Here is a 26,879-nt window from a genome sequence, read left to right on the forward strand (position 1 = left end):
GCCTTTTATAAATGTTCAATAATAATAAGTATAATTAATTAAAGGTGATAAGAACCATACTTTTAATTTTAATTGGTAAAAAGATCATTTAAAATTATTTAATAATAATTTTAACAAACAGCCATTTTAATCTTTAAAGAGCATGAGTGTTATGTAATTATGGATACTTAATTAATGATCAAATTCGTATTTTTTGTAAAGCATAAAATATCAATTGTGAAACTTACGTTTTCCTGTAAAAATTATCTCAAGGGCCAAGGAACATAATATGGTGGTACGATACATCTCCTCTATCAACGAGATGAAGAATTTAAATTCTATAATGTATAACTATATTAGTATTTAAGAGTACGTTAATTTACCGTTAAAAAGTACGAAACTAATGATTAAAAATGCTTAGGGCGTACGGGGCACCCTTCGGGGACCCCTTCGGTGACATGAAACACCGATCGGCAAAGCACCGCCGATGATGCGGGAGAGGAAATCGGGGAGGAGAGATGGAGGGGGACCGGTGGCGGCTCACCGAGAGAGAGGGAGGAGAGAGAAGGCAGCGGTCCAATCACACCTTTTCTTTTTTTTTTTTTTTTTTTTTTTTTAAAAAAAAAAAAACCAATTCACCTAAGAGGGGAGTGACGCCATCAAATTGGGGTGTTAGGGGAGTTTAAGAGGGGAGTTGACGTGGCACACGGGGATTGGTTTGGCGTAAGAGAGGGGACTCACCTATTAGGTGAGCACCCCCTTCACCCTTAGGAAATAACTTTTATCATATCAGATTTTTGCACAGAGGTTAGATTTGCCAGGTGAAGATTTAATTGGCATTGCAGAGGAATTGAAGATTTTGGTTTGATGCCTTAGGTCTTAAGTTCGAATATGATCTTAACCAGGTTTTCAGCAATAGGCCTTCACACAGTTGGTTTTTCTTGAAACTAGTGATGGTAGGCTTAGACCAGTCGGACTTTTATTTCGTTAAAAAATTTTGTCAAGTCAAAAAAGGATCACTTGTTTGACTAGTAATAAATTAATAACACAAACATTTAAATTCAAATTCGAATAAACGAAAACTATAAAGAATTCAATAAATAACAGAATAACAGAATGCTAGATCTTAATTAATAAATTTTATTAATTTTGATGGGTCTAGAACATTAACTCAATAACTCTATAGAATGGGACTAAAATAATCACCTGCTACAAGCTGGGCATGTGGGTATGATCCAATATTAATGTGTACCAAATGTCATGCATGAGGTACATATTACAAAGGTGAATTTGAAAATTAAATTTCTTCTTAAATTAAATTCTTGTGGGTTCTGCTTTTATGCTTAAATATCTGATCGTAGAACAATGAGAAAGATTGGAATCACAAACACCCAAAAAGCCCACACCTTTATTTCTTGATATAATATGTCATCTTCAATGGCAGCAAAACTACATGTGGGCAGCACTAAATGCAGTGGAATTTCAAATTTCTGAAACTTTCTTACACACCCACATTAATTTTCAACTACCCACACCATATTTCATCTTTGTTTCCTTCCTTATAGTTTGATTCCTCCTATTTGTTTAAAAAAAAAAACATATCTTGATTTCATATAGAACAGTGGAAAACAGAGCATAATGTCTGTTGACTGTTATCTGTTTTTAGGGATTGGATCTTGACTTCTTGTTCCTAAAAGTTATGTTTTTTGTATTCTTGTTTATGTTTTTCTTGTTGGGTTACTAACTTACTATCAATAAACTCAATTTATGTAAACTTGAAGACACAAAAACAGAGCAAAAACAGAGCATTTTAATGGAGGTTTCAAGCTTTTTCTTGCTGTTCTTGACTCTTTCACGGAGTTTTTTCTTTATAAATGCAATTCAACCTTCACAAAAACAAGTTTTGCTTCAGCTAAGAAAGCAGCTGGAGTACCCAAAGCAACTGGATTTTTGGGTCAACAACACAAGTAATGATTTCTGTTACTTGTCATCACCACAAGTGAACATTACTTGTGAAAATAATTATGTTACAGAGCTCAAAATAATGGGCTTTTCTGCTGATCAACAACTGCCAAAAAAGGTAAAAAGTTTGAATTTTGATGGGTTTCCAATTCCTTCACAAACTCTTTCTCAAAATTTCTCAATGGACTCTTTGATTGCCACTTTATCAAGATTAACAAGCTTGAAAGTTCTTAGCTTTGTGTCTTTAGGGATATGGGGCCCACTCCCTAATAAAATTCAAAGATTAAACACACTTGAGTACATTGATTTGAGGTATAATTTCCTGTATGGGTCAATACCTCCAACTTTTACAAGATTAGCAAGTCTTAAAAGTGTGAATCTTGATGGGAATTTCTTGAATGGTAGTTTCCCTGATGGGGTTGACTTATTATCAAGTTTGACCAGTTTGAGCCTCAAAGATAACTCTTTCTCTGGTCAACTACCAGATCTATCAAATTTACCAAGAAGTTTGACCATTTTTTATCTCAGCAAGAACTCATTCTCTGGTCAAATTCCAGTGACATATGGTCAACTCAATAACCTTCAAGAGCTTGATCTTTCATTCAACTCCCTTTCTGGTGTCACCCCCTCTTCACTCTTCTCATTACCATACATTACTTACTTGAATCTAACATCAAACAAGTTGACCGGTCAACTACCGAGCCGGTTACAATGCGGAAACAAACTCGCAGCTGTAGATATCTCGCTAAACCGGTTTACAGGCGCTCTACCTTCTTGTTTAAGCAATGACATGAACAACAATAGGACTGTTAAGTATGATGGGAATTGCTTAATGGTTGATGATGTTAAACATCAACATCCATCAAGTTATTGTGTAGAGGAAGCTAGAGGAGTTGAAGTAGATCCGAAAAGTTTCAAAGATTCACGAAAAAGAAAGAATCCGGTAATACTTGTGGGAGTGGTTTTAGGGTGTGTTTTAGTTCTAGTGCTTTTGGTATTCGGGTTTGTGGTAATTCGTAGGAAAAGTTGCGTTCGCGGCTTATCAGAACCGAAATTGCCTCAGAAACCGGTGCAAGACTATTCTGGCTCGGACTATCCGTCTGGGCTCTTAACCAATGCAAGTAAGTGTTTTGAAAACCATGAGCCAATGGCAGATCTTGAACTTTTAAACGGTGTGTGTGTGTGTGTGGGGGGGGGGGGGGGCTCAATACATATAAAAATTTTGGTAAAATGTACACTAGGAAGCAAAAAAACAGCTCCCCCCCCCCCCCCCCCCCAATGATTCATCATTTTTTTTAAATATGATTTTTTTAATTAGGGTTTGTTTCCGAGACTGCAAAGTTGGGTACGGAAGGAATCCCGGAGCATAGATTGTTCTCTTTTGAAGAGTTGAAGGATGCTACTAACAACTTCCATAGTTCTACCTTAATTGGGCAAGGTTCAACCGGCAAGGTACGAATTTAAAAGCACAATGTACACACTAATAATTACACGTGGCAAAATGGGCAGGTTAGACAGAAAGGTCGAGTAACATGTCAAAAAGCGTAAATTTTTATACCCATCATATTCAAAACGTATAAGATTGGGTTGATTTGATTTGAGACATCGGTTTGTAAAAAGTACACTATTACAATGACAGCTTAAAAAAACGATTTATGGCAATAAATAATAATACATATTTGGAGACTTTTAATCCGTTTCCTTTGAAATTATTTCTATAATGTCAATGGTCAACCACTCATAAGTCAATGGATTGGGTTGTTAATATTCAACATGTAAGATTGTTGATTATACACATTAGTAACTTTCTTTTATCCAGATCTACAAAGGAAAGCTAGCAAATGGAACAGACATTGCGATAAGGCATTTAACCGTCTCCAAAAAGTACACAATAAGAAACCTTAAACTAAGGTTGGATTTGCTTGCGAGGCTTCGACACCCAAATTTAGTATGCCTTTTGGGACACTGCATTAGCAATGAAGGGCCAAATGACAGTGCTTCAAACAAAGTACACCTTGTCTATGAATACATGAACAACGGCAACTATAACTCGCTACTTTCTGGTAAGTATTTCGGTATATAAAATGGCCATAACTTTGAGAATTTACGACTTGTGAATGTTTAACTGTTTAAAGCAGGGAATGATCCTGAAAATGTGCTTAAATGGGAAGACAGATTGCGAATATTAACCGGTGTGGCTAAAGCTGTGCATTTCCTTCACACTGGACTCATTCCCGGTTTCTTTAACAACAAATTGAAAGCGAATAATATTTTGTTGAATGAATATGGGATGGCAAAGCTGAGTGACTATGGGCTTTCTATTATAGCAGAAGATATTAAACAAGATGTATGTACAATATTAGCGTTATTTACACGCCAAAGCCTGTTTATGCAATAACAAAATCTAACCTTTTTTAAACTTTTTTTTCATTTTGCAGACAAATGGGGAAGGCGTTGAATCATGGTAAGGGCTTTTTCCTTGGTATACGTAAAATTTAGTTTGACCCGTTTGAGATAAAACAGAGTTATTCGATGGATTTTTTTGGCAGGCAAACGAAGAACTTAGAGGATGATGTCTACAGCTTTGGGTTGATTCTACTTGAATCGCTAGTCGGGCCTTCAGCTGTATGTAGAAAAGACGAGTTTCTGATGAACGATATGGTATTTTCTTTAAACAATGTTAACATGAAAAAGAGACGTTGCCTTTTGAAGCGATTTAAACAATTTGTTTGGATGTTTCAGGCGTCATTTGGAACAGAAAACGAAAGAAGGAAAGTCGTGGACCCCGTTGTACTTGGTTCGTGCTCACAGGAATCTTTGTCGGTTATAATCTCCATAACTAAAAAATGCTTTGTCGGCGACTCGTGGGCCCGGCCATCGTTTGAAGACGTGCTTTGGCACTTGCAATATGCTGCTCAAGTTCAGGCCGATGTACAGCGCCCTGCTCACATAGTTTAACTCATTGGGTGTTGGTGGTGTTGTCATGATGAAGAATAAGCAGATGCCATACTTATGCTTTTAATTTAGATGTAAATATTTATATTATTCCAGTGACCTTTTATTTCTAATAATATGTTAAAAATGCAAAACTTATATCGGTTGCAACTCATGACATCGCTTGAAACACAACATGAACGTAATTCCTTTCTGACTGTATCTAACCCGTTTAATAAACAGGCTGTGTTTACGTTGACATGTTCAATTAAACGGGTCTTGTTTGGATGGCATGTTTAACCTGTTCCGTTTGATTAAAGAAGTTGACCCACAAACCCGTTAACCCATATATTAAAACCTACCAACCCGTTTACAACTTGATTACCCGAGTTACGTTTGATGTCTTTAATACGGGTGAATATATGGGTCGTGTTGGGGTTAATTATTCAACCCGACACGATTGACACCCAAAATTTTGACCAGTTTGGAAAAGTTGAAAACCTGTCTGAACAAGCTTTAACAAGAGAATAACTGAATTTTATCAAATCAAGCAAACAGGGCCTTAAGTGATCGTTTATAACTTGATATCCATCACACGTTTTGTCATGCCATAAGCCATTAATCTACAATCTACTTTCAATATTTGTTTCGACCTTCAACTGTAAGGCTTCAGGTGTTCTTTCCATCTGTCACATCAAAACAACAAGATTCAATGGTCAAACAAGTCGATATATTTTTCGAAAAAATCAGGCAAAAGTTAGAGACTAGACCTCCAAATCAAGAATCTGCCAGTTGAGTAAATCGAAACTTTGATATCGGCTAATTTTTTGTTGTTCTTCAGGTGAAGATATAAGGGTAACAGTTGATCTTATTAAATCATTTTGCTGAGAATACTTTTGCAGCAAAGATACCGGCAAACGTGTAGAATTCCGCTGATAATTATTCGACGGAATCAGTGAAGATTTTGGGATCACGACCATATTAGTTATAAAACCTGCAAGCCGGTAATATTATTCACTAGGAAACAATAATAAAAAACAAAACATGACAACCGAAAAGATCTAATATTACAGTAAAAAAATGTAATATTAGTTCTTATTAATATTTAATAACATTTACCCTTTATTTAAAGTTGTCTACTAAACGAGCCGAGCCGAGCTTATTTAAACTTGTTTACCAGCCGAGCCCGAACCTAAAAATAAGCTTGTTTAGTAAACGAGCCGGAGCCCGATCTTCACTTATGGAGCTCGCGAGCCTAATCGAGTCTATTATTTATATTATTTTTATTTAATATATTAATTAATAGATAATAAACGAGCCAAGCTCGAGCTTGATAAACTACCAATGAGTCGAGCTCAAGCCTGGTCGAGCTCAGGCTCGGCTCGTTTGCACCCAATAATAAAAAAACAGAATACGACAACTAAAAAAGTACTTTTACAGTAAAAAATATTGTCCATTAAAGGATATAAGTTACCTTTATGATGGTGAAATCTACGAATAATCACACCTTCAACAATATCCCATACGCAAGCAGTACAATCTTCTGAAGCGGAAATGAGACCAGATCTACTAAACGTCAATGGCGTAATTGCTTCCCTAGAATTTCCATTGCCATAATTAGCAAACTTGTGCATTTTTTTAAAAAATATGCTTAGAATATAACATTCATTTATTGGTATACTAACTTGTGTCCGGTCAATTCAAGTGTTAGTTGCTTTGACTCAACAGTAGATTCCTTCATTAATCCAACATCAAATGGGGTCATGAATATTCTTCCATCTGCACTTCCAGAAAACAGAAACCTCGCTGCAGGGTCAAGAACTGTTGCGGTTATTGGTTGCGGAAAAAACCACGTTTGCAAAAGACTCCCATTTACTAGGTCCCATACCTATTGTGAAGAAGCATAATTTGGTAACATTCAAGTTATTCGATATATTTAGAGGTGGATATTTTGACCCATTTACTTATCAATGAGGTGAATCGGGTTATGTTTTTATCTATAACGGGCTAGCTGTCGCCCAAAGTGTATTTTTTTTTTTTTGGGTTGGAAATCGTTATATAGTAACCAAATTTCATATTTTTTTCACTAATGATGAAACTTGAGTGTTTTTTGAAGTTGAAAGAAACTTGGTAACTATTAGGTGACATTTTCCTATGTGTAGAAGTCCTAAATCGTTATATTGAAAAAAAATACGTTGTATTAAAATCATGTAAGTTTTATAATGAATTTGACTCACCAACGATTTATATATATATATGAAAATAAGTCTTTTCATTCAACCCAAATCCACCTATTTTGCCACCTCAAAGTACACAAATATCAAAAGATAATATTACAAATTTCAAATAACCTTGCAAGTGCCATCAAGAGAACTTGACACAAAAACCGAGTTAGAGACAATTGACGATGGTAAGAGGCCAGTTACGAAAGATTCATGGGCGGCTAAAACGCTTAGGGGTGTACTTAAAGATCCCGAGTCTGTCTCATCTAACAAACTGTCAAAAATTGAAGATCATTTTAAGGATTTTTAATATATTTTTCAATGGCTGCTGGAAATGAATGAAATTGGAGAAACAATAGGCATGTGTCACCTTATCATTGACCAGACAACTATGCTTCCATCTTCGGAACCAGATATAAGAAGAGAAGAATCGTCAGAAAACGCCAAGCAGGTTAACGGCGAGTTATGTGCATGCCATGTTTTGAGCAGCTTCCCATCTACCACCTGATGCAATATACAATAACAAGATACAATTTGCATCTGTGACAAAATTAAGGAAACATACAACCATAGTCAAATTTAAAACGCAAACCAAACACCCCCTTAGAATCGTAGCAATAACTGCAGATGGTAGGAAGATTGGTGAACTAAGTAAATATTGTTTTTTTTAGCCTTTAGTTTTGTGCCAGTTATCGTGTGTATGATTTTGATCCTAACATAATCTTGAAATGCTGTTGAAATAGAAATTAATTTGAGGGAAAAGGTGGCTAGTTGTAGTGTATAGTGAGTGTAATAGATAACCATTTACCTCCCAAAGATAAACATTTCCAGAGCTTGCGCCACCAGCTAAATATATACCGTCTTTTTTACTGGAAACCGGCTCAATGGCTTCAACAGTAAGCTCCGTAAAGATGCACGAGGCTGCGAATTTCTAGCTTCTTAGTAAGAGCTGATTTTCTTTTTCACATTGACACCCCCCCCCCCCCAAAAAAAAAAAAAAAAACAAAAAAACACTTGTAAGGAGTTGAATTGAATGGGGAATATAAATAATACCTTATAGAGAATGGCCAGGTGAAGATGACGCCAGCGGCGACGGAACCAGGACGATGAATCTGAGAAGCAATCAAGTATTGATTTCTCAAACAGGTGATTCCATGAACAGGTGAAGCACAAGTGGGTATGTGAAGAAGATGAACCCCTGTTTCGATGTCCCAGATCGTCAATCCCACCGTTAAATTGTTGTCACCGCACACCACCAACGCTTCCTTCATCCTTCCAATTCACCACTGGTGTGTGTATGGAAGAATAATTTGGGGATCGCCATGTCAGTTTGTTTGTAATGCTTTTGATATAGGGGGTGTTTGGCCTAGCTTTTATTTTTTTTTTGCTTATGCTTATATTTTTAAGTAGCTTATAGCTTATTTTCTATCATTTGATAAGCCTTGTTTAAGTGTTTGGATTAGCTTATAGCTTTTTTTATATCATTTACCCTTACACAAAGAAGCTTTTTCAAAATAAGCTAAAAAACCATCTTCAAGTAAGCTTCTTAAAATTAGCTTATATAAGCTAATAAGCATAAGCTTAAAAAGCTAAACCAAACACTAAATTAAGCTTATTTTTGTAAAAAAAGCTAAAAAAGCTATAAGCTTTGTTAAAAAAGCTAGGCCAAACACCCCCATAATATCATTCTCTGCTGCTTGCTTCTTTTCATGATCAACAGGGTGTTTGGGATTGTGAGTAACGAACAAGTTAAAAAAGTGTTTTCACAATGATTAAATTGCTTTTCATTGAATAAAAAGTTGTTTTTTAAAGAGCTATTTACGAAAATGCCATTGACCAATATCATTTTCCAAAATAACCATCTTATGCCTCATTAGAACAGGGCATCAGCCCTCTTATGCGTTCTTCTTTCTTAAATGGACACGTGTATGGATCCAGCCAAAATTATGTGAAACATGTGAGACCCTACTGATTAAAGCATATTTTGGAAAGGAACATAAGGACCCACCATCTACCACCCCACCCCACCCTAGCCCCTACACCCCCAAATCCCAACCGGCCAGAATAGCTGATACTGATGACCATGAAAGCTTCTGCATCAAGTACTTGTATTTGCATGGCCAAAACTTATGATTTGTTGTACAGAATGCGATTTCTTCAGCTGAAAACCTGGCTTCACTAGCAACCTACAAGAATGAAAAAAGTTTAGATGTGAAAACGATCCATAGACCTCCACCCCCAAATCCCAACCGCCGCCATGGTTGCCGGAGACGGAGCCGGAGGCGTCTGCAACTCACCGGAGATGGAGCCGGAGATGGCTACAACTTTCAGACGCATCCCGGTACTTTCAGACGCATCCCGACACTTCCAGACGCATCCCGGTACGAGACACGGACGCATGGGATAAGTCACAGACGCATGGAATGATGGGATGAGACACGTATCACTTCTGCATTGGTGGACGCATGAATGAGCCCTGCAGACGCAAAAGGTGTCTCGTAATCGGTGATGCGCTTCTCCACAGACGCATGAGATGGCCATTTTCGTAAGTCAACAATATTCTTGGACATTTTCGTAAATTTCTCTTTTTTAAAACTCATAAGGGTGGAGGGAGTGTTCTCGGGACTCGGGGATTACTTCGGGGAGAGGAGTTTTCCGCGTGAGGAACCATTGTCAGGGGTATAATCGGTGAGTGGGGAGTGTCCAAGTTGGTGTATACTCACCGAGTGAGAAACGAAAGAGAAGATAATATAAAGAAGAGAGAGAGGGTTAATGGTAGCCCCCAACGCCTTTCAACCAATCACAATTTTTTTTTTTAAATTGTTTACCACTCTTCATGTGTTTGACCGTTGCTAGTGATTGAGTGCAAAATGGAGAGTGGAGTAGGGACTTGACATTGCATGACATTATTGGTTAGAAAATTGTTTAAACACTCACCATTTGATGACCACTCCCTCCATCCTAAAAACATGGTTTTTAAATAATTTTAGCTTTTTCAACGTAAAATAACCAATGTAACCTTACCCTTTAAAATAACAAATAAATATGGAAATTTGTCATATTTTTTATCATTTTACTTTTTCCATCACAAAGCTAACCCAAACATTTTTTTAAAACTTTTTTTGAAAAGGTTATAAGTTAATGAACACTTAAAAAAAAACACTTTTCCTAGATCAAGTGGTGGAGGGCTTGCATTTCTCTTGAGAGATGCAGGTTCGACTCTCACTTGGTGCAGAGTGAGGCACTGGTGGGCAATGATAGGAGACCCAGGGAAACCTGGGTTGGTTCCTTGAGCCAAACGAGTTTTACTGGTAATTTCACTGTCGTGCCTACGGACGGGTGGGTTACCGGGTTTTCCCCGGAATTGGTGGTGGACTCGGGTTACTCTCGGAGTACTCCGTTTGTCCAGTGGGTGCCCCGAGAGTACTCGGAATTGAGTTTGTTAACCGTTTAAAAAAAAACACTTTTCAAATTAAATAAGCAATCTCAAGTGTATAACATAAATGATTTTCGCTTTTTTTACTGTAAATACCAAACATTTAATTAGTTAGCAAAATTTAATTTGTGAAACAAATGTTAGGCCCATTTTATAGGATCTACTATCTAGTCCAAATAGCTTTGACTTATCTACAGCCCAAATTTCTGATGCACCGGGATACTAGAATAAGGCTAATTATAAACTTTTAATTTATTGTTGGGGTTCTAAGCCCGGATTAGAGTAAAGGGTGTAGGGGATAATCCTCTTTTTTTTATAGAATTACGTAACTTATTAACGAAAACAATACAAATTCGGGTCTAAGCCCGGATTAGACTAAAGGGTGTAAAGGATGATCCTCTTCTTTTTATAAAATTACGTAACTTATTAATGAAAACAATACAAATTAAAAAAAATATTAAATAACTTAAAAAAACATTACATTACTTGAAAATTAAAAACATAAGATAATTTAAAAATAATAGCGAGAGGGGTTTAAAAAATATTGTAGATTGTATAAAACTAAGGGAGGTTTGGGTTGAGATTGTGTGAATAAAGGTAGAAGATTGGTTTATTTATATAAAAATTGATTTTTTTTTTTAAATCATGCCGTTAAAAAACGGCTATAATTATTACCGTTGCATCGTCAAGGGCGTCGAGAGGGGGACGGCGAGGACGGAACAAGCTTGTGGGGGGCGGTGTGGACGGACCCTGACATCCCACGACATGCCCCCGCCGTTCCCCACACCGTTTGGTCTTTAGAAAAAGGTACAATCGTCCTTGATTTAAAAAGACTGAGTCGTCCTTGGTTTGAAAAAATATTTTTCAAAATTCATGGATCTCGGTTTTGTTCTTCATCCCCGAAGCTTTAAAGATCTCTGATTGATGGTTCATATATTCTCATAATGCCTTTTTATATGATGATATCAAGTAATGTTTGGTCACATTCTTTGTCGAGTTGTGACCCTGGTTTTACTTGCATGATGGCATGTTGTTGAGGAGATTTGAACCTAAGGTTAAAATGGCATGTTGTTGAGCCGTTGAGGAGATTTGAACCTAAGGTTAAAACAACACAATACTTCTGAAAATCTTTTCAAAATATACAACAATAAAAAAAAATGAAGATTAGCTACCTCAAGTCTCAAGTTCCACCTCTACCCTCTCCACTTCACCCTATAACCCCATTGTCGCGCTACACTACACTGTTTGTAGTTCTTACTTGTTGCGAACACTGCTCACTGTTCTAATTTAATATGAAACTTTCTTTCAATAAGCTTATTTTTAGGCTCAAACTCAACTCAACTTGAGTTTTTAATATTCTATTCTTGAGTAGCTCTTGATCAGCTTAGCTCATATACATCAGAACAAAGTAAACAATTAAAGCATAAAGTTCTTGAAACGTTATACGACCCAATATTCTCTCCCTCTATACGAGCCGTATAGGAGGTGTGAAAATAAGATTTTAGGGTGTGACTTTATTGACTCATAGCATATAACGAACATAGACTTGAATTTGATATTAGTTCAAACAAAAACTGATTACATCTTGATTATTGCATACTTAAATTGTTCCTTAATGAAGACAAAATAAACTGAACATACAAATAAAAATGGAACAATAACTTTAAACTTTTATACTGTAATTCTTTATTTTATTATTTAATATAATAATACAATAATAATACAAGATCTAAAGATCCAGAATAAACTACAAATCTAGTCCCTGAAGTTTACATAAACTTTATAGATTTAGTCTATTAAGATTCATATTGTGTTTCTATTATAGTTTTGCAACTTTTATCTCATCATTGAAAATAAAAGCATTGATAAAGTCTATTTAGGAAGTGGTGTACACATAAAATGGTTTTCTAGTAAGATTTAAGTCGAGAAAAGTAATTTCTCTTAAATTCTTAACTCGCTGAAGTCTCATAAAAAGATTATTCCAGACATTATTTAGCTATAGTTACAAATTTAATATTATCACACAAAGCCTCATAAAAATATTATTCTGAACGCTATTTAGCTATAGTTACAAATTAAATATTATCACACAATAACTTTTGATTTATCACGTCTCATGCACTCTATGTGATCTAATTTAACGAACACTTGTCAATATCATGAATCATTACATATTATCTTAATGTCGGTGGCCGGTATCCCTCCTCACATTCTTTTCCTTTTCCTTTTTCATTTTCCGTACCGGTTCTTTTCCTTTCTAGTTTCCCTCTTCCGTTTCGGTTTTTTAATTGTTATATCCAGTGGCGGACCCAGGAATTTTTCTATGGGGGTGCGGAACATTTTTAAAAATTTTAGACCCCTAGATATATAAGTAAAAAAATCGGTTCGTATCGGGTCGGGTCGGGTCGGGTCATGTAAAACAAACGAACATCAAACTAAATTTGTATAATAATAAAAAACGTCGACGCCCTGCGGGTTTTCATTTTTTGAAATCTATTCAAAACATCATCTAAAGCTAATTTCTTAAGCAATTCTTTCTCTATTTAATTTTCAACTATTGAAGCCCTAGAAATCATAACGTAAGTTGTAATCACCCTAAAATTATACAAGCAACATAATCACCCTAAAAATCATCTAAACAACAATAAACAACGTCAAAACACACAAAATTTCAAACCTATTTAACAACTTTATTACCCTTTTTTCTCCTATAATATCAACCAAAATCATCAAAATAACAAAGAAACTTACCCATGTTCGGATTCTGGTTAGATTTGGTGTCGAACGACGGTGGTATGGTGGCTAATTACGGTGGTCGCCGGCTGCTGGACTGTTGTCGCTGGGTGATGTTATTCGTTGGCAGGACGAAAGAGAGAGAGAGAGAGAGAGAGAGAGAGAGAGAGAGAGAGAGAGAATTTCTAAAGCTTTTGGGCTTTAATTATTTTATTATAGTTTGAAATATTGTTAGGTTTGGTTAATGGGCTAAGACTTAGTGGGCTAGCTAGTTATGAATTATAGGTTGGTAAAGGTATGAGTATTTGGGTTTAGTTAGTTAAGTATTAAAAGTTATATAATTTAGGTAGTATTATTTTTTTAAATAAAGTTTACTAAAAAAATTAAAATATAAATTGATGACACTTTTTACCTAAGGGGTGCGGATGAAACATTTCAAGGGGTGCGGTCGAAAAATTCCAAGGAGTGCGGTCGAAAAATTCAAGGGGTGCGGACGAAAAATTCCAAGGGGTGCGGGCGGGATTTTCGACGGAACTTAGCACTAAATATTTTTTTCCCCGGGGGTGCGCCCGCCCACCCTGGGCTGACCTTGGGTCCGCCCCTGGTTATATCAAGTTATATCTTATTTGTGGTGGTTGGTTGCTCTAATAACCGACCCCACTTTTTTTTATAGAAAACCAAACTCATTGCAAGAGTCATTATCCTAGTTATACCATAATCTACCGAGCAAATACTGACCGAATTCATCTACGTAACGAACCCACCGCAAAGCATGAGCATCACCACTTAGTTTAAATTAAACCTAATATATATAAGATGGAATATGTTAACTTTAGTTTATATGTGGTCAAAAGATGCAAAAACAAATTAGTGAGGCACTAAATATGGAGAAAGTGCATAGTGAAGTGACTATCAACAAATCAAGTGTCCGACTGCATCAGTGACTGAGTGGAGAAGAAAACAAAGCTTTCGATCTGACTGTAACCATGGGAGGTAACCTCAATTCAATTCAATTCAATTCAGTCTTCCAAAATTAGGGTTTTTAAATACATTTTCAGATGTTAATGAATGTTGTTGGATGAAAATTGGTGGTACAGCAAGTGAAAAAGTAAAAGCAGGTGAATGCAAATCGAGTTTATGGCTAGCATCAAACCCTAGCAAGCGATGGGGTGAACTGTTCTTCCTTTTCTACACACCCTTTTGGCTCACTCTTTGTCTCGGTATTGTCGTCCCTTACAAGCTCTACGAGGTACTCTTTTATGATTTTCCTCTATATGTATTTCTGTTCCTCAATCGGAGATGTTATTATTATTATTATTTTCAAGTGAATTACTTGATTTTATGAAAAGGTTTAGATAGGGCTGTAAACGAACCGAATGTTCAGTGAACAGTTCATGAACCGTTCTGCAGGAAGTTCGTTTATGTTTGTTCGTTAGTTAATGAACGAACACGAACAAGAAATTTCGTTCGATTCATTCAATTGCGGTCGTGAACGTTCGGTAAACTATTCATGAGCATTCGTTCATGTTGGTTTGTTTACGTTGTTCGTTAAAGATTTTTTTAGCATTTACTTATTTTAAACTTTTTATATTCTTTAATTTTTATTTTTATCTCATTACTCGAACAGATAAAATAAAAAAACCATATCTCCACCTTGTTTATGCACCGTTCCGTTTTCCTTCTCATTATTCACATCGACAAATACTATTTAGCTTCGTTCAACGATTAGGGCTTCAAGGTCTAGTGCCGCTCCCTCTCACCATCCACCTATAGCCACTGCCGTCTTCGCCGATTTTATTTGTGTTCGTGAATACGTTCCTTTCCTTAATGAACAAACACAAACTTAAAATTTCGTTCAAGTGTTTATGAACCGTTCGTGAACACATTCCATCCTTAACAAACAAACAAACAAACACGAACAAGGCCTTTCACTTTGGATTACCTATTAGGCTAAATGTGAAATTCATGAACATAAGAGGAGCTACCTATTGGTAGTTTTCAGTGTCATAACTGCTAGTTTTTACCAGCTTCTTTCACTTTGGATTACCTATAGAAGTTTGTTGTGGTCATTATAAGTGTTATTGAAAAGGTTAATAGTATTAGACTATGAGCCCACGGGCTTAGTTAGGTTTCTAGGGTTACTCATAATCCCTATATATTGTAACTCAACCATTCAATAAAATCATTCAGTATTTTACAATCTTACAACCGAAAACGAAGCTTTATTTGAACATGAAACTGGGAAAAAAAAAGAACTGGAAACGGAAAATGAACAGTGGCTAGACAGGGCGGCGGCGACAGTGACGGCACACCGCCCTGTCTAGGGTTTTTCTCAAGTGGTGACGGCTAGGGTTTGGTTATTTGTGTGTGGCGCGGCGGAAACGGTATAGAGCCTAGGTTGGCTCTGATACCATGTAAGATTATGAAAGACTAAATGATCATTATTAAATGAGTAGGTTACAATATAGGGATTACGAGTAACCCTAGAAACCTAACTAAGCCCGTGGGCTCATAGTCTAATAAATAGCTGTCAGTTTTGACCTTGATTGATAACTCATTTGACCTTCTAAACTCAAATGTAGTACCTGTTATTTTAGGATACACATGGACAAGTAAAAAAAAATCATATTCATGTCCTTTTATGTGGAGTTTACTGCTTCAATTGATAATTATCACAAGATGATGATTGTATTTGTGTTTATATACTTGTTCGTTTGAACGGTTGTGATTTTTATCAACAGGATTTCAAGGAGTTGGAGTACTTGCTTCTAGGACTTGTTTCTGTGCTTCCTGCTCTTCTTATACCAATATTTGTGGTTGGAAAGGTGAAAATTATATGCTTTTTTTATTTAAGGATTCATTGCAAAGATTGGATATTATGCTTTAAAATTTATGTGTATATAACTGCCTAATTGTTACTTATCCTTCACTTCTTCTCTTGAAAACTGGATCAAAATTTTATTATAATATTAAAGGTTTGTTTATATTTTTTCGTTTACATCATGTAATTTATCCAGGCTGATCGTAGCCTTGACTGGAAGGATCGATATTGGGTGAAGGCAAGTACATCTTTTGCCGATTCAAAATCTATTTAATTTGAGTAAATTACAAAAATCGCCCTTTATGTATTTCACTTATTGCAAACCGTGTCCTTTGTCTTCAATAATTACAGAAAACGTACTTGATGTTTGCAAACTCTTGCAAATTATGTCCTTTAGCCCTAACTCAGTTAATTTTTTGTGGTTAAATCTGACCAAATGAACCCCACATGAGGGTATTTTGGTCATTTTACTCTCATGTGGGGTCCATTTGGTCAGATTTAATCGCGAAAATACCCTCATGTGGGGTCCATTTGCTCAGACTTAACCACAAAAATTAACTGAGTTAGGGCTAAAGGACATAACTTTCAAGAGTTTGCAAACATCGAGTACGTTTTCTGTAATTATTGAAGACAAAGGACACAGTTTGCAATAAGTGACATACATAAAGGACGATTTTTGTAATTTACTCATTTAATTTTTCATTTTTATTGCAGTTGAACTTGTCACTATTAGATTCATAATACGTTGGTATGATTCGTAATGCAGGCAAGTTTATGGATAATTATCTTTGGTTACGTTGGAAATTACTTTTGGACCCATTATTTTTTCACAGTGCTTGGTGCTTCCTACACCTTCCCGTCATGGAAGATGAACGACGTAAGCCGTAATTCAACATTTTCCTGTTTTCTGTATGATTTGTAAAATTTAAGAAAATTAAAGTTCTGATTTTAATATATATCTTTACAGGTACCCCACACGACTTTTTTGTTGACAATTGTTTGCTTCTTGTTTTACCATGTGACATCAAATTTAACACTTCGTAGGCTACAACATTCTGTTGCTCATTTGCCGGTGAAAACACAGTGGATTATTAAATCCGCATGGATTCTAGCTCTTTCCTACTTTATTGCTTACCTGGAAACCGTGGCTATTTCAAACGTATGTGGCTTTTTTTTCATTTTTCTTTTGAAGTATCCCCTAATTAAATATGCCGTTTGTTATGAATGTTACTAGGGCTGCAAACTAACCGAACGTTGTTCATGAACCGTTCGGCGGGAAGTTCGTTTGTGTTCGTTCGTTTATTAAACGAACGAACACAAACAAGAAAGTTCGTTCGTTTAGTTAAATGGACAAACATAAACAGAGGGTCGTGTTCGTTCATTTATGTTCCTGAACGTTCAGTAACGTGTTCGTTTATGTTTGATAGTTCATTTGTGTTTTTAGTTTTTTATTATATTTCAATATTTCAAAATTCTGATAAATAAAATATTTAATAAGTATGAGTGTATTATATATTCTATTCATGAACACAACATTCGGTAAGTGTGTGTTCGTTTGTTTCCATTTGTGTTCATGAACGTCCGTTTGTGTTCGTTGCCTAAAATTAACAAACAAACACAAACATAAATTCCCGTTCGGTAGTGTTCATCAACAATTCGTGAACACATATATTTCCTTAACAAACGAACAAGTACAAGGTTTTGTTCGTGTTCGTTCGGTTCGTTTGCAGCCCTAAATGTTACATGTGTGCCTACCAACAATCATCACATAACAGCATGAAGATATTTTAGATACTTTACAGATAATCAATATGGTGTTTTTAACTGTCAAGTCAATTGTTTGCAGCTTGTATATATTCTTGTTATTTATTGAATAAGGATGTTACTTAAAGATTTGTGTTTTAAAATGTGCAGTTTCCTTACTATTCGTTTGTGGACAGAACATTAATGTATAAAGTTGGTTCTTTGTTTTATGCCATCTACTTTCTTGTAAGCTTCCCTATGTTTCTAAGGTAAGAAACTGCTTCTTTGTCAAGTCCTATGAAAGTGACACGTGTGAGTTGCTGAGCGGTGCAATTCATGTTTGTAGGATTGATGAGAAGGCAGAAGATTTATGGGACCTACCAAGAGTGGCTGTTGATGCTTTAGGGGCTGCCATGCTGGTTACCATAATACTGGATCTATGGCGCCTTTTCTTGGGCCCCATCGTTCCTATTCCCGACACCAAACAGTGTGCTCAACCTGGTCTCCCTTGGTTCCCGGGCCACACCGAACTCTAATTTAGATTTTTTCATCAAAGTTTGGAAGCGTTGTAATAGCATCCAGATGTGATTTTATTTGTTGTTTCAGTCATTAATTTAAACTTAAGGTTTGGTGCATACAGTTGCGCAAATGTATCATGTATTATCTCATTGCATCATGTATGGGTTTTAGGGTGGAATGCCAATGTTACTTTTAGGAGTGTCTTTTCTTGTGACTATGGGTGCGAACGAGCCGAGCGGCTCGCAAGCTACTCGAGATTGGTTCGAGAAAAAGCTTGAAATGAGTCAAGCTTTATCGAGTCAGAGCCAAACTTGAGCCCAAATTAAAGTTTGTTTATTTATTGAGCCTGGCATGTGAAGCTCGCCAGGCTCATCAAGTCTTATCAAGCTTTGGTGTAATATTAGTTATTATTAATATTTAATGACATCTACCCCTTATTTAAAGTTGTCTAATAAACGAGCCGTGCTGAACTTATTTAAACTTGTTTACGAGCCAAGTCCAAACGCTTATCGAGCCCGTGAGCCTAAACAAGTTTGTTATTATGTATTGATTGATAGATAACAAACGAGCCAAGCTCAAGCTTGAGAAACTACCAGTGAGCCGAGCTCAAGACCCCTACTTGTGACCTAAAGTAACGTAAGAGTTACTAAGCAATACATTGAAAAAAATGATGCGGGTGGGTTCAAAGCATATAAAGATAAATCATCACACTAATTACAAAACTGTCTTCGATACAATTATTAGTAAGAATGACCAAACAAAACTATATATTGTAACAGGACCGCCAGCAAAACAATCTTACAGGAAATGTAAAACATAAGTAGCCGCACCAGAAATGTATTTTTGTGTAATAACGAAATCTCAAAAAAAAAAAAAAAAAAACTAGAAGCTTATTTCCGCTTGTCTATTTTGAGGTGCAACCAACTGCCACAATGAACAATATGCTGGAATTTTGGCTGCTTCAACCTCTAGCGTCGCAAGGTTACGCCCGTATTCCTGAACGTTAATAGATTAAATATTTAATCAGATAACAAGAAGCAGAATAAGTGTATTCAAACAGTAAAGCTAACTCTTATTATTATGACTACAAGTAGCATAGCAATGATCAGTTTCAATAAGTTCCAAACACCCCTTAGAAGACAGATGAAATATAAGTATGTATACCTGAATGTCTAGAAATAACTGCATGCATATTTTCTCTGTGTCAGAAACGTTATGGTCCGAGACGTCTGATACGTCTGAGCTGGCACCAGCTCGCCTTTGAGCACCTAAACGTATTCTCTGAAGTGAAGTCTCTGTTTTTCTTGCCTGGATGACAAAATAAGTATTCCTTATTAATATCACTGAGAACTATGATCTATTTACTGTATCTTAAAGAGAAAGGTAGGTCGGTGGACCTTTCTCTTTTAACCCTTAACTTTTGACACATTCACTCATTAACCCGCAACTTTTGATAATCTCTCTTTTAACCCTCAACTTTTGACAACATTTTTACATATCACCCCTCAAACTTTCGACAACATTATTAACCCTCAAACTTTTGACATGGAACACTATTAACCGTCATCTATAAGTACGTTACACATTTACTACTAACTTTTGGTAATTGACAACTTTGAACCTAACTTGTTCTACTTAATAACTTGACACCTCCTTTTGTTTACTTTTACGACTTTACACCACAACGTGCGACACATTATTATACACTAGGTTATGGACCCTGTGTGTTACACGAGTTGAATAATGAAAATATCTCACATAAGTAAATAATGACAAATACCATAAAAAATTGCTTAAGACCACCCATAATTATAAAAATGTCAATTTCTTTGAAATTTGAAGAAAAAAAAATAAATTTACACAATTTAAGATGCTAATATATCATACATAGTTATTGCTATTTACAGTGGCGGGCCTACCCACAGTCGTTGGTGGGCGGCCGCACCCTTGAAAAAAAAAAGATTTAGTGTATATTTTAGGCAAAAAACCCAGCCGCACCCCTTGAAAAAATGGTTGAACGCCTCATCCGCACCCCCAGCAAATAATTTATGGGTCCGCCACCGGCTATTTATCAATATATACATAAGTTAAAACTTACAATTTAGACAACTTGAATCATGAATAATTTGAAATGGAAAGCTACACCTGATAAATCTGCTAGTACACCTAAATCCTAATATTAGCTAGAGCACATATTTCATTAATGGGTTTCACGTTGATATTATGTTTTATTTTTTGTGCAAGGAATAGTAAAATTTATTTTTTTAAGTTACCACAAGATCTCATACCAAGTGACGATATCATAACAAATCAAACTGATACCGATCAAAGCTGAATTCCTACCGCATTGTGCGAGGGATTCCACTATTTATAACTTTAAATTATATATTTGTTATTGTTAATAACTAAAAAACAAAACTCATCCCATTAGTTTATCCCACCGATAAAATGTAAACTCAAAGAGCTATGTAAATATCTTCTACAATAATGAGAAATAACTTATATATATGATTGATCGTAAATTAAATTACAACCATAAGTTAAACAGAACTTACTAACTATATAAAATTAATTTAAATTCAAAAGTGTATATACGTTAATTCTCCAACTTCTATAGCTATATTCAACAATAGTTTATATTTATATTATATAGATATATAATAAAATAATAATAAATTAGATTAGACCAATGTGAATTAGATCAATATACTTATTTTATATAATTAATAATATCAGAATTATTAGATCAATATCCTTTATTTTATTATATTATATTAATAATAATAATAATTAATAACAAAAGACCTACGGAGAAAATGCCACATGGCATTTCGTGGAATCCTTTATTATATTTATAAGTTAGATTTTTTATCTATGCACGACCACGTTAGTGTCTAAATTTTCTTTTACGACTTTACACCACTGTCTAAATTACTTTTACAACTTTACACCGCAATGTCCGAGACATACTCTTTTTATCTATGTCTAATGATGTTACTGTCGTGTTCGTTACACGAGTAACAAAGTCACAAACGTGACTTACAGCCGCAACGCGTGGCACAGGTCAAAATTCTAGTTTTTAATGAAAACCAAATTCTTTCATTCCTGCATATCAAACACTTCCTAAAGAGTTCATATACATGTTTATGCTATTTCATGATATTTACCGTGTTAACGATATCAGCAGCCATCTCATGATACCGACCAGTAATCTTGAATGCAGCACCTTGCACGAGTTTACCTTTAACATCTTCTGTCAGATATGTGGTGGCCCGTTCACCATCCAGAAAAACCTGTGTGTGTATAAGTCCAGAAATTGTTAAATAACTATTACTAAAAGTCACTTAGCATAACCTGTTTTTCCCTACACTAACGAATACCTTCAAGGGTCGCAAAACGCCTGACACATAATGGGAATGCCTTACAGGAGGCGGCTTTTTAGTCATTCTGTAAGCAGCAACTATTCCATGCAGTTGTTTTAATTCCTATAATTAGGTACCAAATATGTTTATTATCAACAATGGAAAAAATTTAATAAAACTTATAAGAGTTAATTACTGTTTTCGTCCCTGTGGTTTGTCAAAAATCACTATTTCAGTCCATTAGTTTAAAAATTGTGATTTCAGTCCCTGTGGTTTCACTTTCGTAAACATTTCAGTCCCTGTGGTTTCAATTTCGTAACCATTTCAATCCCTTTATTCTGTTAGTAAAGGGACTGAAATGGTTACGAGGTGGACTGAAATGGGTAATGAAAGTGAAACCACAGAGACTGAAATCGCAATTTTTAAACTAATGGACTGAAATAGTGATTTTTGACAAACCACAGGGACGAAAACAGTAATTAACTCAATTTATAAAGAACTGCTGTTACAACTTACAATATACCTCATTAGACTTATCAACTAGAGTGTCAATGATGGAATCAATCACAGAAGGGACAAGGTCTTTAAGAGATTTGCCACCTTGTGAAATGCTGTTTTTAACAAGATCAAGTACGTCTTCTGTAGTAGATGTTTTAATAGCGTCAAACACATGTCCAATATAGTTGCCGCAAACCTCCGCAGCTAGATTATCTAAATCGTTAATTATCTGCAACATAAGACAAAACTACTATCAGATTAATATTCTTACAGACCCCAAAACTTATGAAATAAGGTGAAACGTACATAAACAAGATCCTCATGAGAAGCAGCAAGTGCCCATTCATATGGAGAATTAGAGCCGGAATTACGGGTTCTACGAGCAGATAGTCCAGCTGACAACCAATTTGCATATCTACAGATCCAGTTGATAAATGTCCAAATGTTAGAGATATTAGTTTAAAAGCATTCTCTGAGTTTTTTATTTTATTTTGAGTAAAATGCCAGTTTCGTCACTGAGGTTTGGCCAGTTTTGCAACTTTCGTCCAAAGGTTTGTTTTTTCGCATCTGGGTCCAAAAAGTTTGAAATCTTGCTATTTTCATCCGGCTCGTTAACTCCATCCATTTTTCTCTGTTAAGTCAGGGGTATTTCTGTCTTTTTTGTTAACTTAAAGGGCAATTTGGTCTTTTTTTACTTTACGTAAAAAGACCGAATACCCCGAAAAAAGACCAAATTGCCCTTTAAGTTAACAAAAAAGACGTAAATACCCCTGACTTAATGGAAAAAAATAAGACGTAAACACCCCTGACTTAACGGAAAAAATAAGACGGAAATACCCCTGACTTAACGGAGAAAAATTGGATGGAGTTAGCGAGCCGGATGAAAATGGCAAGATTTCAAACCTTTTGGATCCAGATGCAAAAAAAAGCAAACCTTTGAACGAAAGTTGCAAAACTGGCCAAACCTCAAGGACGAAAATGGCATTTTAATATTTTTTTAAACTTGATTGTTAGATGCCAACAAACCTAGATATGAGTTGCAATGTTAACCGAAGAAATTTGTCAGAAATAGATATAACAAGAACGTCTTCTTTCCAGCAGGATCTGAGGCATTCCAAAAGAGTAACACTTTGCTTTAATGTCAATCCTGATCTCTGAATTGGGGTCAAACTAGAACCTACAAGTGCAGAATCTAAAGAACCAGCAATTTCTTGAAACCTGCAAACAGTATACACTCAAATTATTCTTGATTTCTTTTTATTACTTGCTTTATGTTAGATTCTAATAGTGGTTTAGACTTTATGGATTGTTCCATGATGAGAATCATCAATACCTTAATGAGAAATACACCCCAATGTTCCATTGTTTCATGAAATCTACATATACAGCCTCGGCTCGAAAGCTGCTGACAGCAGATCTGGAAGGACAATATCCTTGCAAGAAGATTATAAAAAGTTAGCTTACGAATGGTTCGATTTAGAATACGTTTTGTCTTTAACAGGTCACACGTATATATAATGAATAAAACTGCTTGTATTACTATATTACAAAAATTTGAACATAATTAACATAATATAAGTGTGTCATATCAAGTATCAACCGAGAAATGGCAAAAAAACGCGAGCCTGACGGGTATGGACCGGGTATGGGATTAGTTTTAAATAATTTCACCGGTATGGGATTAGTTTAAATAATTTCACGGGTATGGGATTAGGTGATACCCAACCCGATTACTATAAACCAGATACCCGTTTACCCGAACAATATACCAAATCATAAACCAGAATTTTTATTATTTATATTTTTATTTTCCCTTAACCCTTATCTATTAGTGACTTGTTTGAGTAGGTTCGATATCTGAAAAAAAATCCTTTTGGAAGTATATAAAAGTTAATAATGTTATTATTTATTTATGATAAAACTTATACGTATGTAATTTATATTATAATTTATAATAGTTGCCATATAAATAAAAACTATACAAAAAAATGTATTTGGAAATCCCAATCGGTATGCTTTGATAAATTAACGGGTATACCCGATACCCGACAAATACCCAACGGGTATTGGGCCAGGTATGGGTATGGTATGGGATTACCACTACCCGGCCCGAACCCAACCCATTGCCATCCCATTCCAAAGTTACCCAACTGCCCGACCCGCCTGTTTTGCCACTCTATCTGAAAAAGAAATGGAGATACAAGAAACTGGATTTTATTTTACTACCTTCTAAATCAGCAAGAAAACCTAGACTTGCTTTATAATTTTTCAAGAATTCGGTAGGTCTTCCGGGCGAAAAGGCCCCTGGCTTTCCCTGTTGGATTGCGTAAAGAACCTCCTTAAGTATTGAATTAGCAAGGAAGCTAAATACATGCAAACCAGAATTTTCTGCAAAATGTTGAGAAACAAATATATAACCATTGATATATTCCTTGATTTGTGGATAACGATAGAAAAGCAAAAAGATTACCGATTGTTAAAATAACCATACCTGTAGAAGAAATCTCCAACAAAAATATACAGTTTTCTGCAATAAGCTGTTTAATTTGTTTATAGTCTTCTTCAAGATCGTCCCCGGTGAGCCCACCAACAACTCCAGAGGAAGTGTATGGAATCACTTTCTGAACTAATGGAGCCACAATTGTTGACCGAAATATTTCTTCTGCATTTCGTGTGTTATCCACAGCAGCATAAGCACGTAAGCAATTGTATACTGCATTTTCATCCTTGTGTACTAATCCATCGATAAAACAGTGTCCTAAACTTGTATCCAATAATGAGCTGGCATTTTGTATCCTTTTTTCCATGTTTTCAATAAAAGGCAGGTTCTGTACTGCCATTAACAGAGAAAAAATGTGTAAGTTAATAAAAAAAAAGAAAAATATATAATATGTTTACTAATATAAAAGGGATGCAGTGAAAAGACCTTCGCATGAGCAAAGTAGAACTTTAGCCTGTTCATTTCACTAGCAATTCTTTCTAAAAGCATGCTTTGAGTTTCTCTAAGATTTGCTCCAATTTCAGCATGTTGTATAGAGACACCATTACTTAAATGACCCTTTTCTGCAGTGTGTAGATCTCCATTTGAGCCATCAACGGGCACATTATGCAGCTCCTTTATCAGTTTCTCAACCTGCAATCACAACAGCAGAACTGCATAAACCCCTAAACTTGATTGGTACATTTCATACAAGTAATTTTACATAACCTTTGCTGCAATCTACAGGCACCAATATTCTAATCAATCGAGGTAATCAGCAATAAGCAATTCAGTTAGATACAATAAAAAAGAATGCCTTTTGAACTCGTGAACTTATATTGATGTAACAGTATCGTTAACGTTTTAAAGATAGTAAATCTGACTACAACATAAGTCCATTGCTCAAATTGACCCTCCAAGTCACATACTACAGTATCTGACATCTATAGAGTTTTTAACCGTGTCAAATGTGCCCAAGATAATGAGTCAATATGATACCCTCTCGAACCAAAATCGTAAACTAGACTATCTATCATTACAAAAAATAGTGAGAACATGTAATGCTAATGGAACAACTGCAATGTCTATAAGAGATCTAAGAATCGACATAACCGCAATCTTCATGAACAATATTGCTCCTAAACATTACTTAGATCCAATTATCCAAACACATTTGCAACTCAATCTAACACTAACTGTCAAAAATCACTAAAACCCTAACATTACCTTAGACACAACATGAGAAGTATCAATCAAAAGCTCCAAGATCTCTCTAGCAGCAGACGCCTCGGCTCTCTGCCTAAGCCCACCCTGCAACGACACAAGCGATCCTTCAACAGCACCACGAAACGCCACTATCTTATCACGGATCTCAATCAACGGTGCTCGCATACGCAAAACAGCAGCATCAACGTCAACAAGTTTCGTGCTGAGATTCACGAAGTCAGCGTAATCTCTGTTGATTAGTTCCACGAGTTCGTGCTTGAGAGACGAGAGATGTGATTGAAGCTCCGATCTTAGGGTTTCGAAAGGGACGAAGGTTCGTAGATCGGAGATGTAGGATTCGGAGTCGAAATTAGGGCTGAGGAATGAGGATTGCTTGAACCATAAGGGATGTGAGTCGATTGGATCGCCGAAGAGGTCCGCGGTGGCGGTACGCGGCGGAGGAGATAGGTGCGGTGATGTTGCCGGTGGTTGTTGCTGCTGGATCGCCATTGATGAGTTAACTATCAGTGCCTTGTTCCTGTAGTTAATCAGAAAATGCTTCGATTATCTTATTCCTTAAACCCAAAGGTATGTATATATACAAAGTTACAAAGGAAATCAAATATCCTAAACTAATAGAAAGATATACAATAAATACAATATAATACTAGTTTTTTTTATCCGCCAGACGTTGCGGCGGCGCCATACGCGACGTGATAAATTATGGACCACAATCACCCCGACTAGTTTTTGAACTAAATTTATTTGACCCAATTTGTTTCCAAACAAAATTTATGTCGAAACGTAGACCAACTTACAACGTATATAAAATAAACACATGCGGTGGCATCGTATGTGGCGTGATAAAGTATAGACTACAATCGACCTGAGTCGTTTCCAAACTAAATTTACGTTGAACGTATAGTAACTTAAATTTATATCATCGAATAAAAACGTATATATTTAATCTGATTTGTTTCCAAAT

At 35.7% G+C, this 26,879-nt stretch overlaps 4 protein-coding genes across 5 annotated transcripts; 2 read left to right on the forward strand and 2 right to left on the reverse strand.

Annotated features, from left to right (window-relative positions):
• Nucleotides 1-1,357: 1,357 nt before the first annotated feature.
• LOC110879896 (probable inactive leucine-rich repeat receptor-like protein kinase At3g03770) lies at nt 1,358-5,067 on the forward strand. 2 transcript variants are annotated; one of them, XM_022128433.2, is made up of 7 exons: nt 1,358-3,062; nt 3,260-3,393; nt 3,761-4,004; nt 4,077-4,288; nt 4,380-4,405; nt 4,491-4,602; nt 4,684-5,067. In XM_022128433.2, exons 1-7 carry the CDS (start codon nt 1,793-1,795, stop codon nt 4,897-4,899), a joined length of 2,214 nt encoding a protein of 737 aa, XP_021984125.1. In that variant the 5' UTR covers nt 1,358-1,792; the 3' UTR covers nt 4,900-5,067. The 2 variants fall into 2 exon arrangements, with proteins under 2 accessions (XP_021984125.1, XP_021984126.1); XM_022128434.2 differs by having other exon boundaries at nt 1,359-3,062; nt 4,080-4,288.
• Nucleotides 5,068-5,364: 297 nt separating this feature from the next.
• On the reverse strand, nt 5,365-8,717 carry LOC110879897 (protein ROOT INITIATION DEFECTIVE 3). Its single transcript, XM_022128435.2, has 8 exons — nt 8,142-8,717; nt 7,906-7,993; nt 7,468-7,601; nt 7,227-7,371; nt 6,561-6,763; nt 6,350-6,471; nt 5,646-5,869; nt 5,365-5,561 (listed from the first exon to the last, which is right to left on the reverse strand). The coding sequence occupies exons 1-8, from the start codon at nt 8,366-8,368 to the stop codon at nt 5,499-5,501; spliced, it is 1,206 nt and encodes a 401-aa protein (XP_021984127.1). The 5' UTR covers nt 8,369-8,717; the 3' UTR covers nt 5,365-5,498.
• A 5,378-nt stretch (nt 8,718-14,095) lies between these two features.
• On the forward strand, nt 14,096-18,552 carry LOC110879898 (cycloeucalenol cycloisomerase). Its single transcript, XM_022128436.2, has 8 exons — nt 14,096-14,259; nt 14,364-14,515; nt 16,008-16,091; nt 16,284-16,325; nt 16,854-16,964; nt 17,055-17,246; nt 18,002-18,099; nt 18,177-18,552. The coding sequence occupies exons 1-8, from the start codon at nt 14,253-14,255 to the stop codon at nt 18,364-18,366; spliced, it is 876 nt and encodes a 291-aa protein (XP_021984128.1). The 5' UTR covers nt 14,096-14,252; the 3' UTR covers nt 18,367-18,552.
• Nucleotides 18,553-19,026: 474 nt separating this feature from the next.
• Nucleotides 19,027-26,476, reverse strand: LOC110879899 (conserved oligomeric Golgi complex subunit 2). Its single transcript, XM_022128437.2, has 12 exons — nt 25,916-26,476; nt 25,136-25,342; nt 24,701-25,037; nt 24,436-24,597; nt 23,543-23,642; nt 23,236-23,427; nt 22,516-22,624; nt 22,235-22,438; nt 21,730-21,834; nt 21,517-21,642; nt 19,514-19,657; nt 19,027-19,345 (listed from the first exon to the last, which is right to left on the reverse strand). The coding sequence occupies exons 1-12, from the start codon at nt 26,402-26,404 to the stop codon at nt 19,232-19,234; spliced, it is 2,289 nt and encodes a 762-aa protein (XP_021984129.1). The 5' UTR covers nt 26,405-26,476; the 3' UTR covers nt 19,027-19,231.
• Nucleotides 26,477-26,879: the final 403 nt, after the last annotated feature.

This window comes from Helianthus annuus, chromosome 9, assembly GCF_002127325.2.
Source record: "Helianthus annuus cultivar XRQ/B chromosome 9, HanXRQr2.0-SUNRISE, whole genome shotgun sequence".
Classification (NCBI taxonomy): domain Eukaryota; kingdom Viridiplantae; phylum Streptophyta; class Magnoliopsida; order Asterales; family Asteraceae; genus Helianthus; species Helianthus annuus.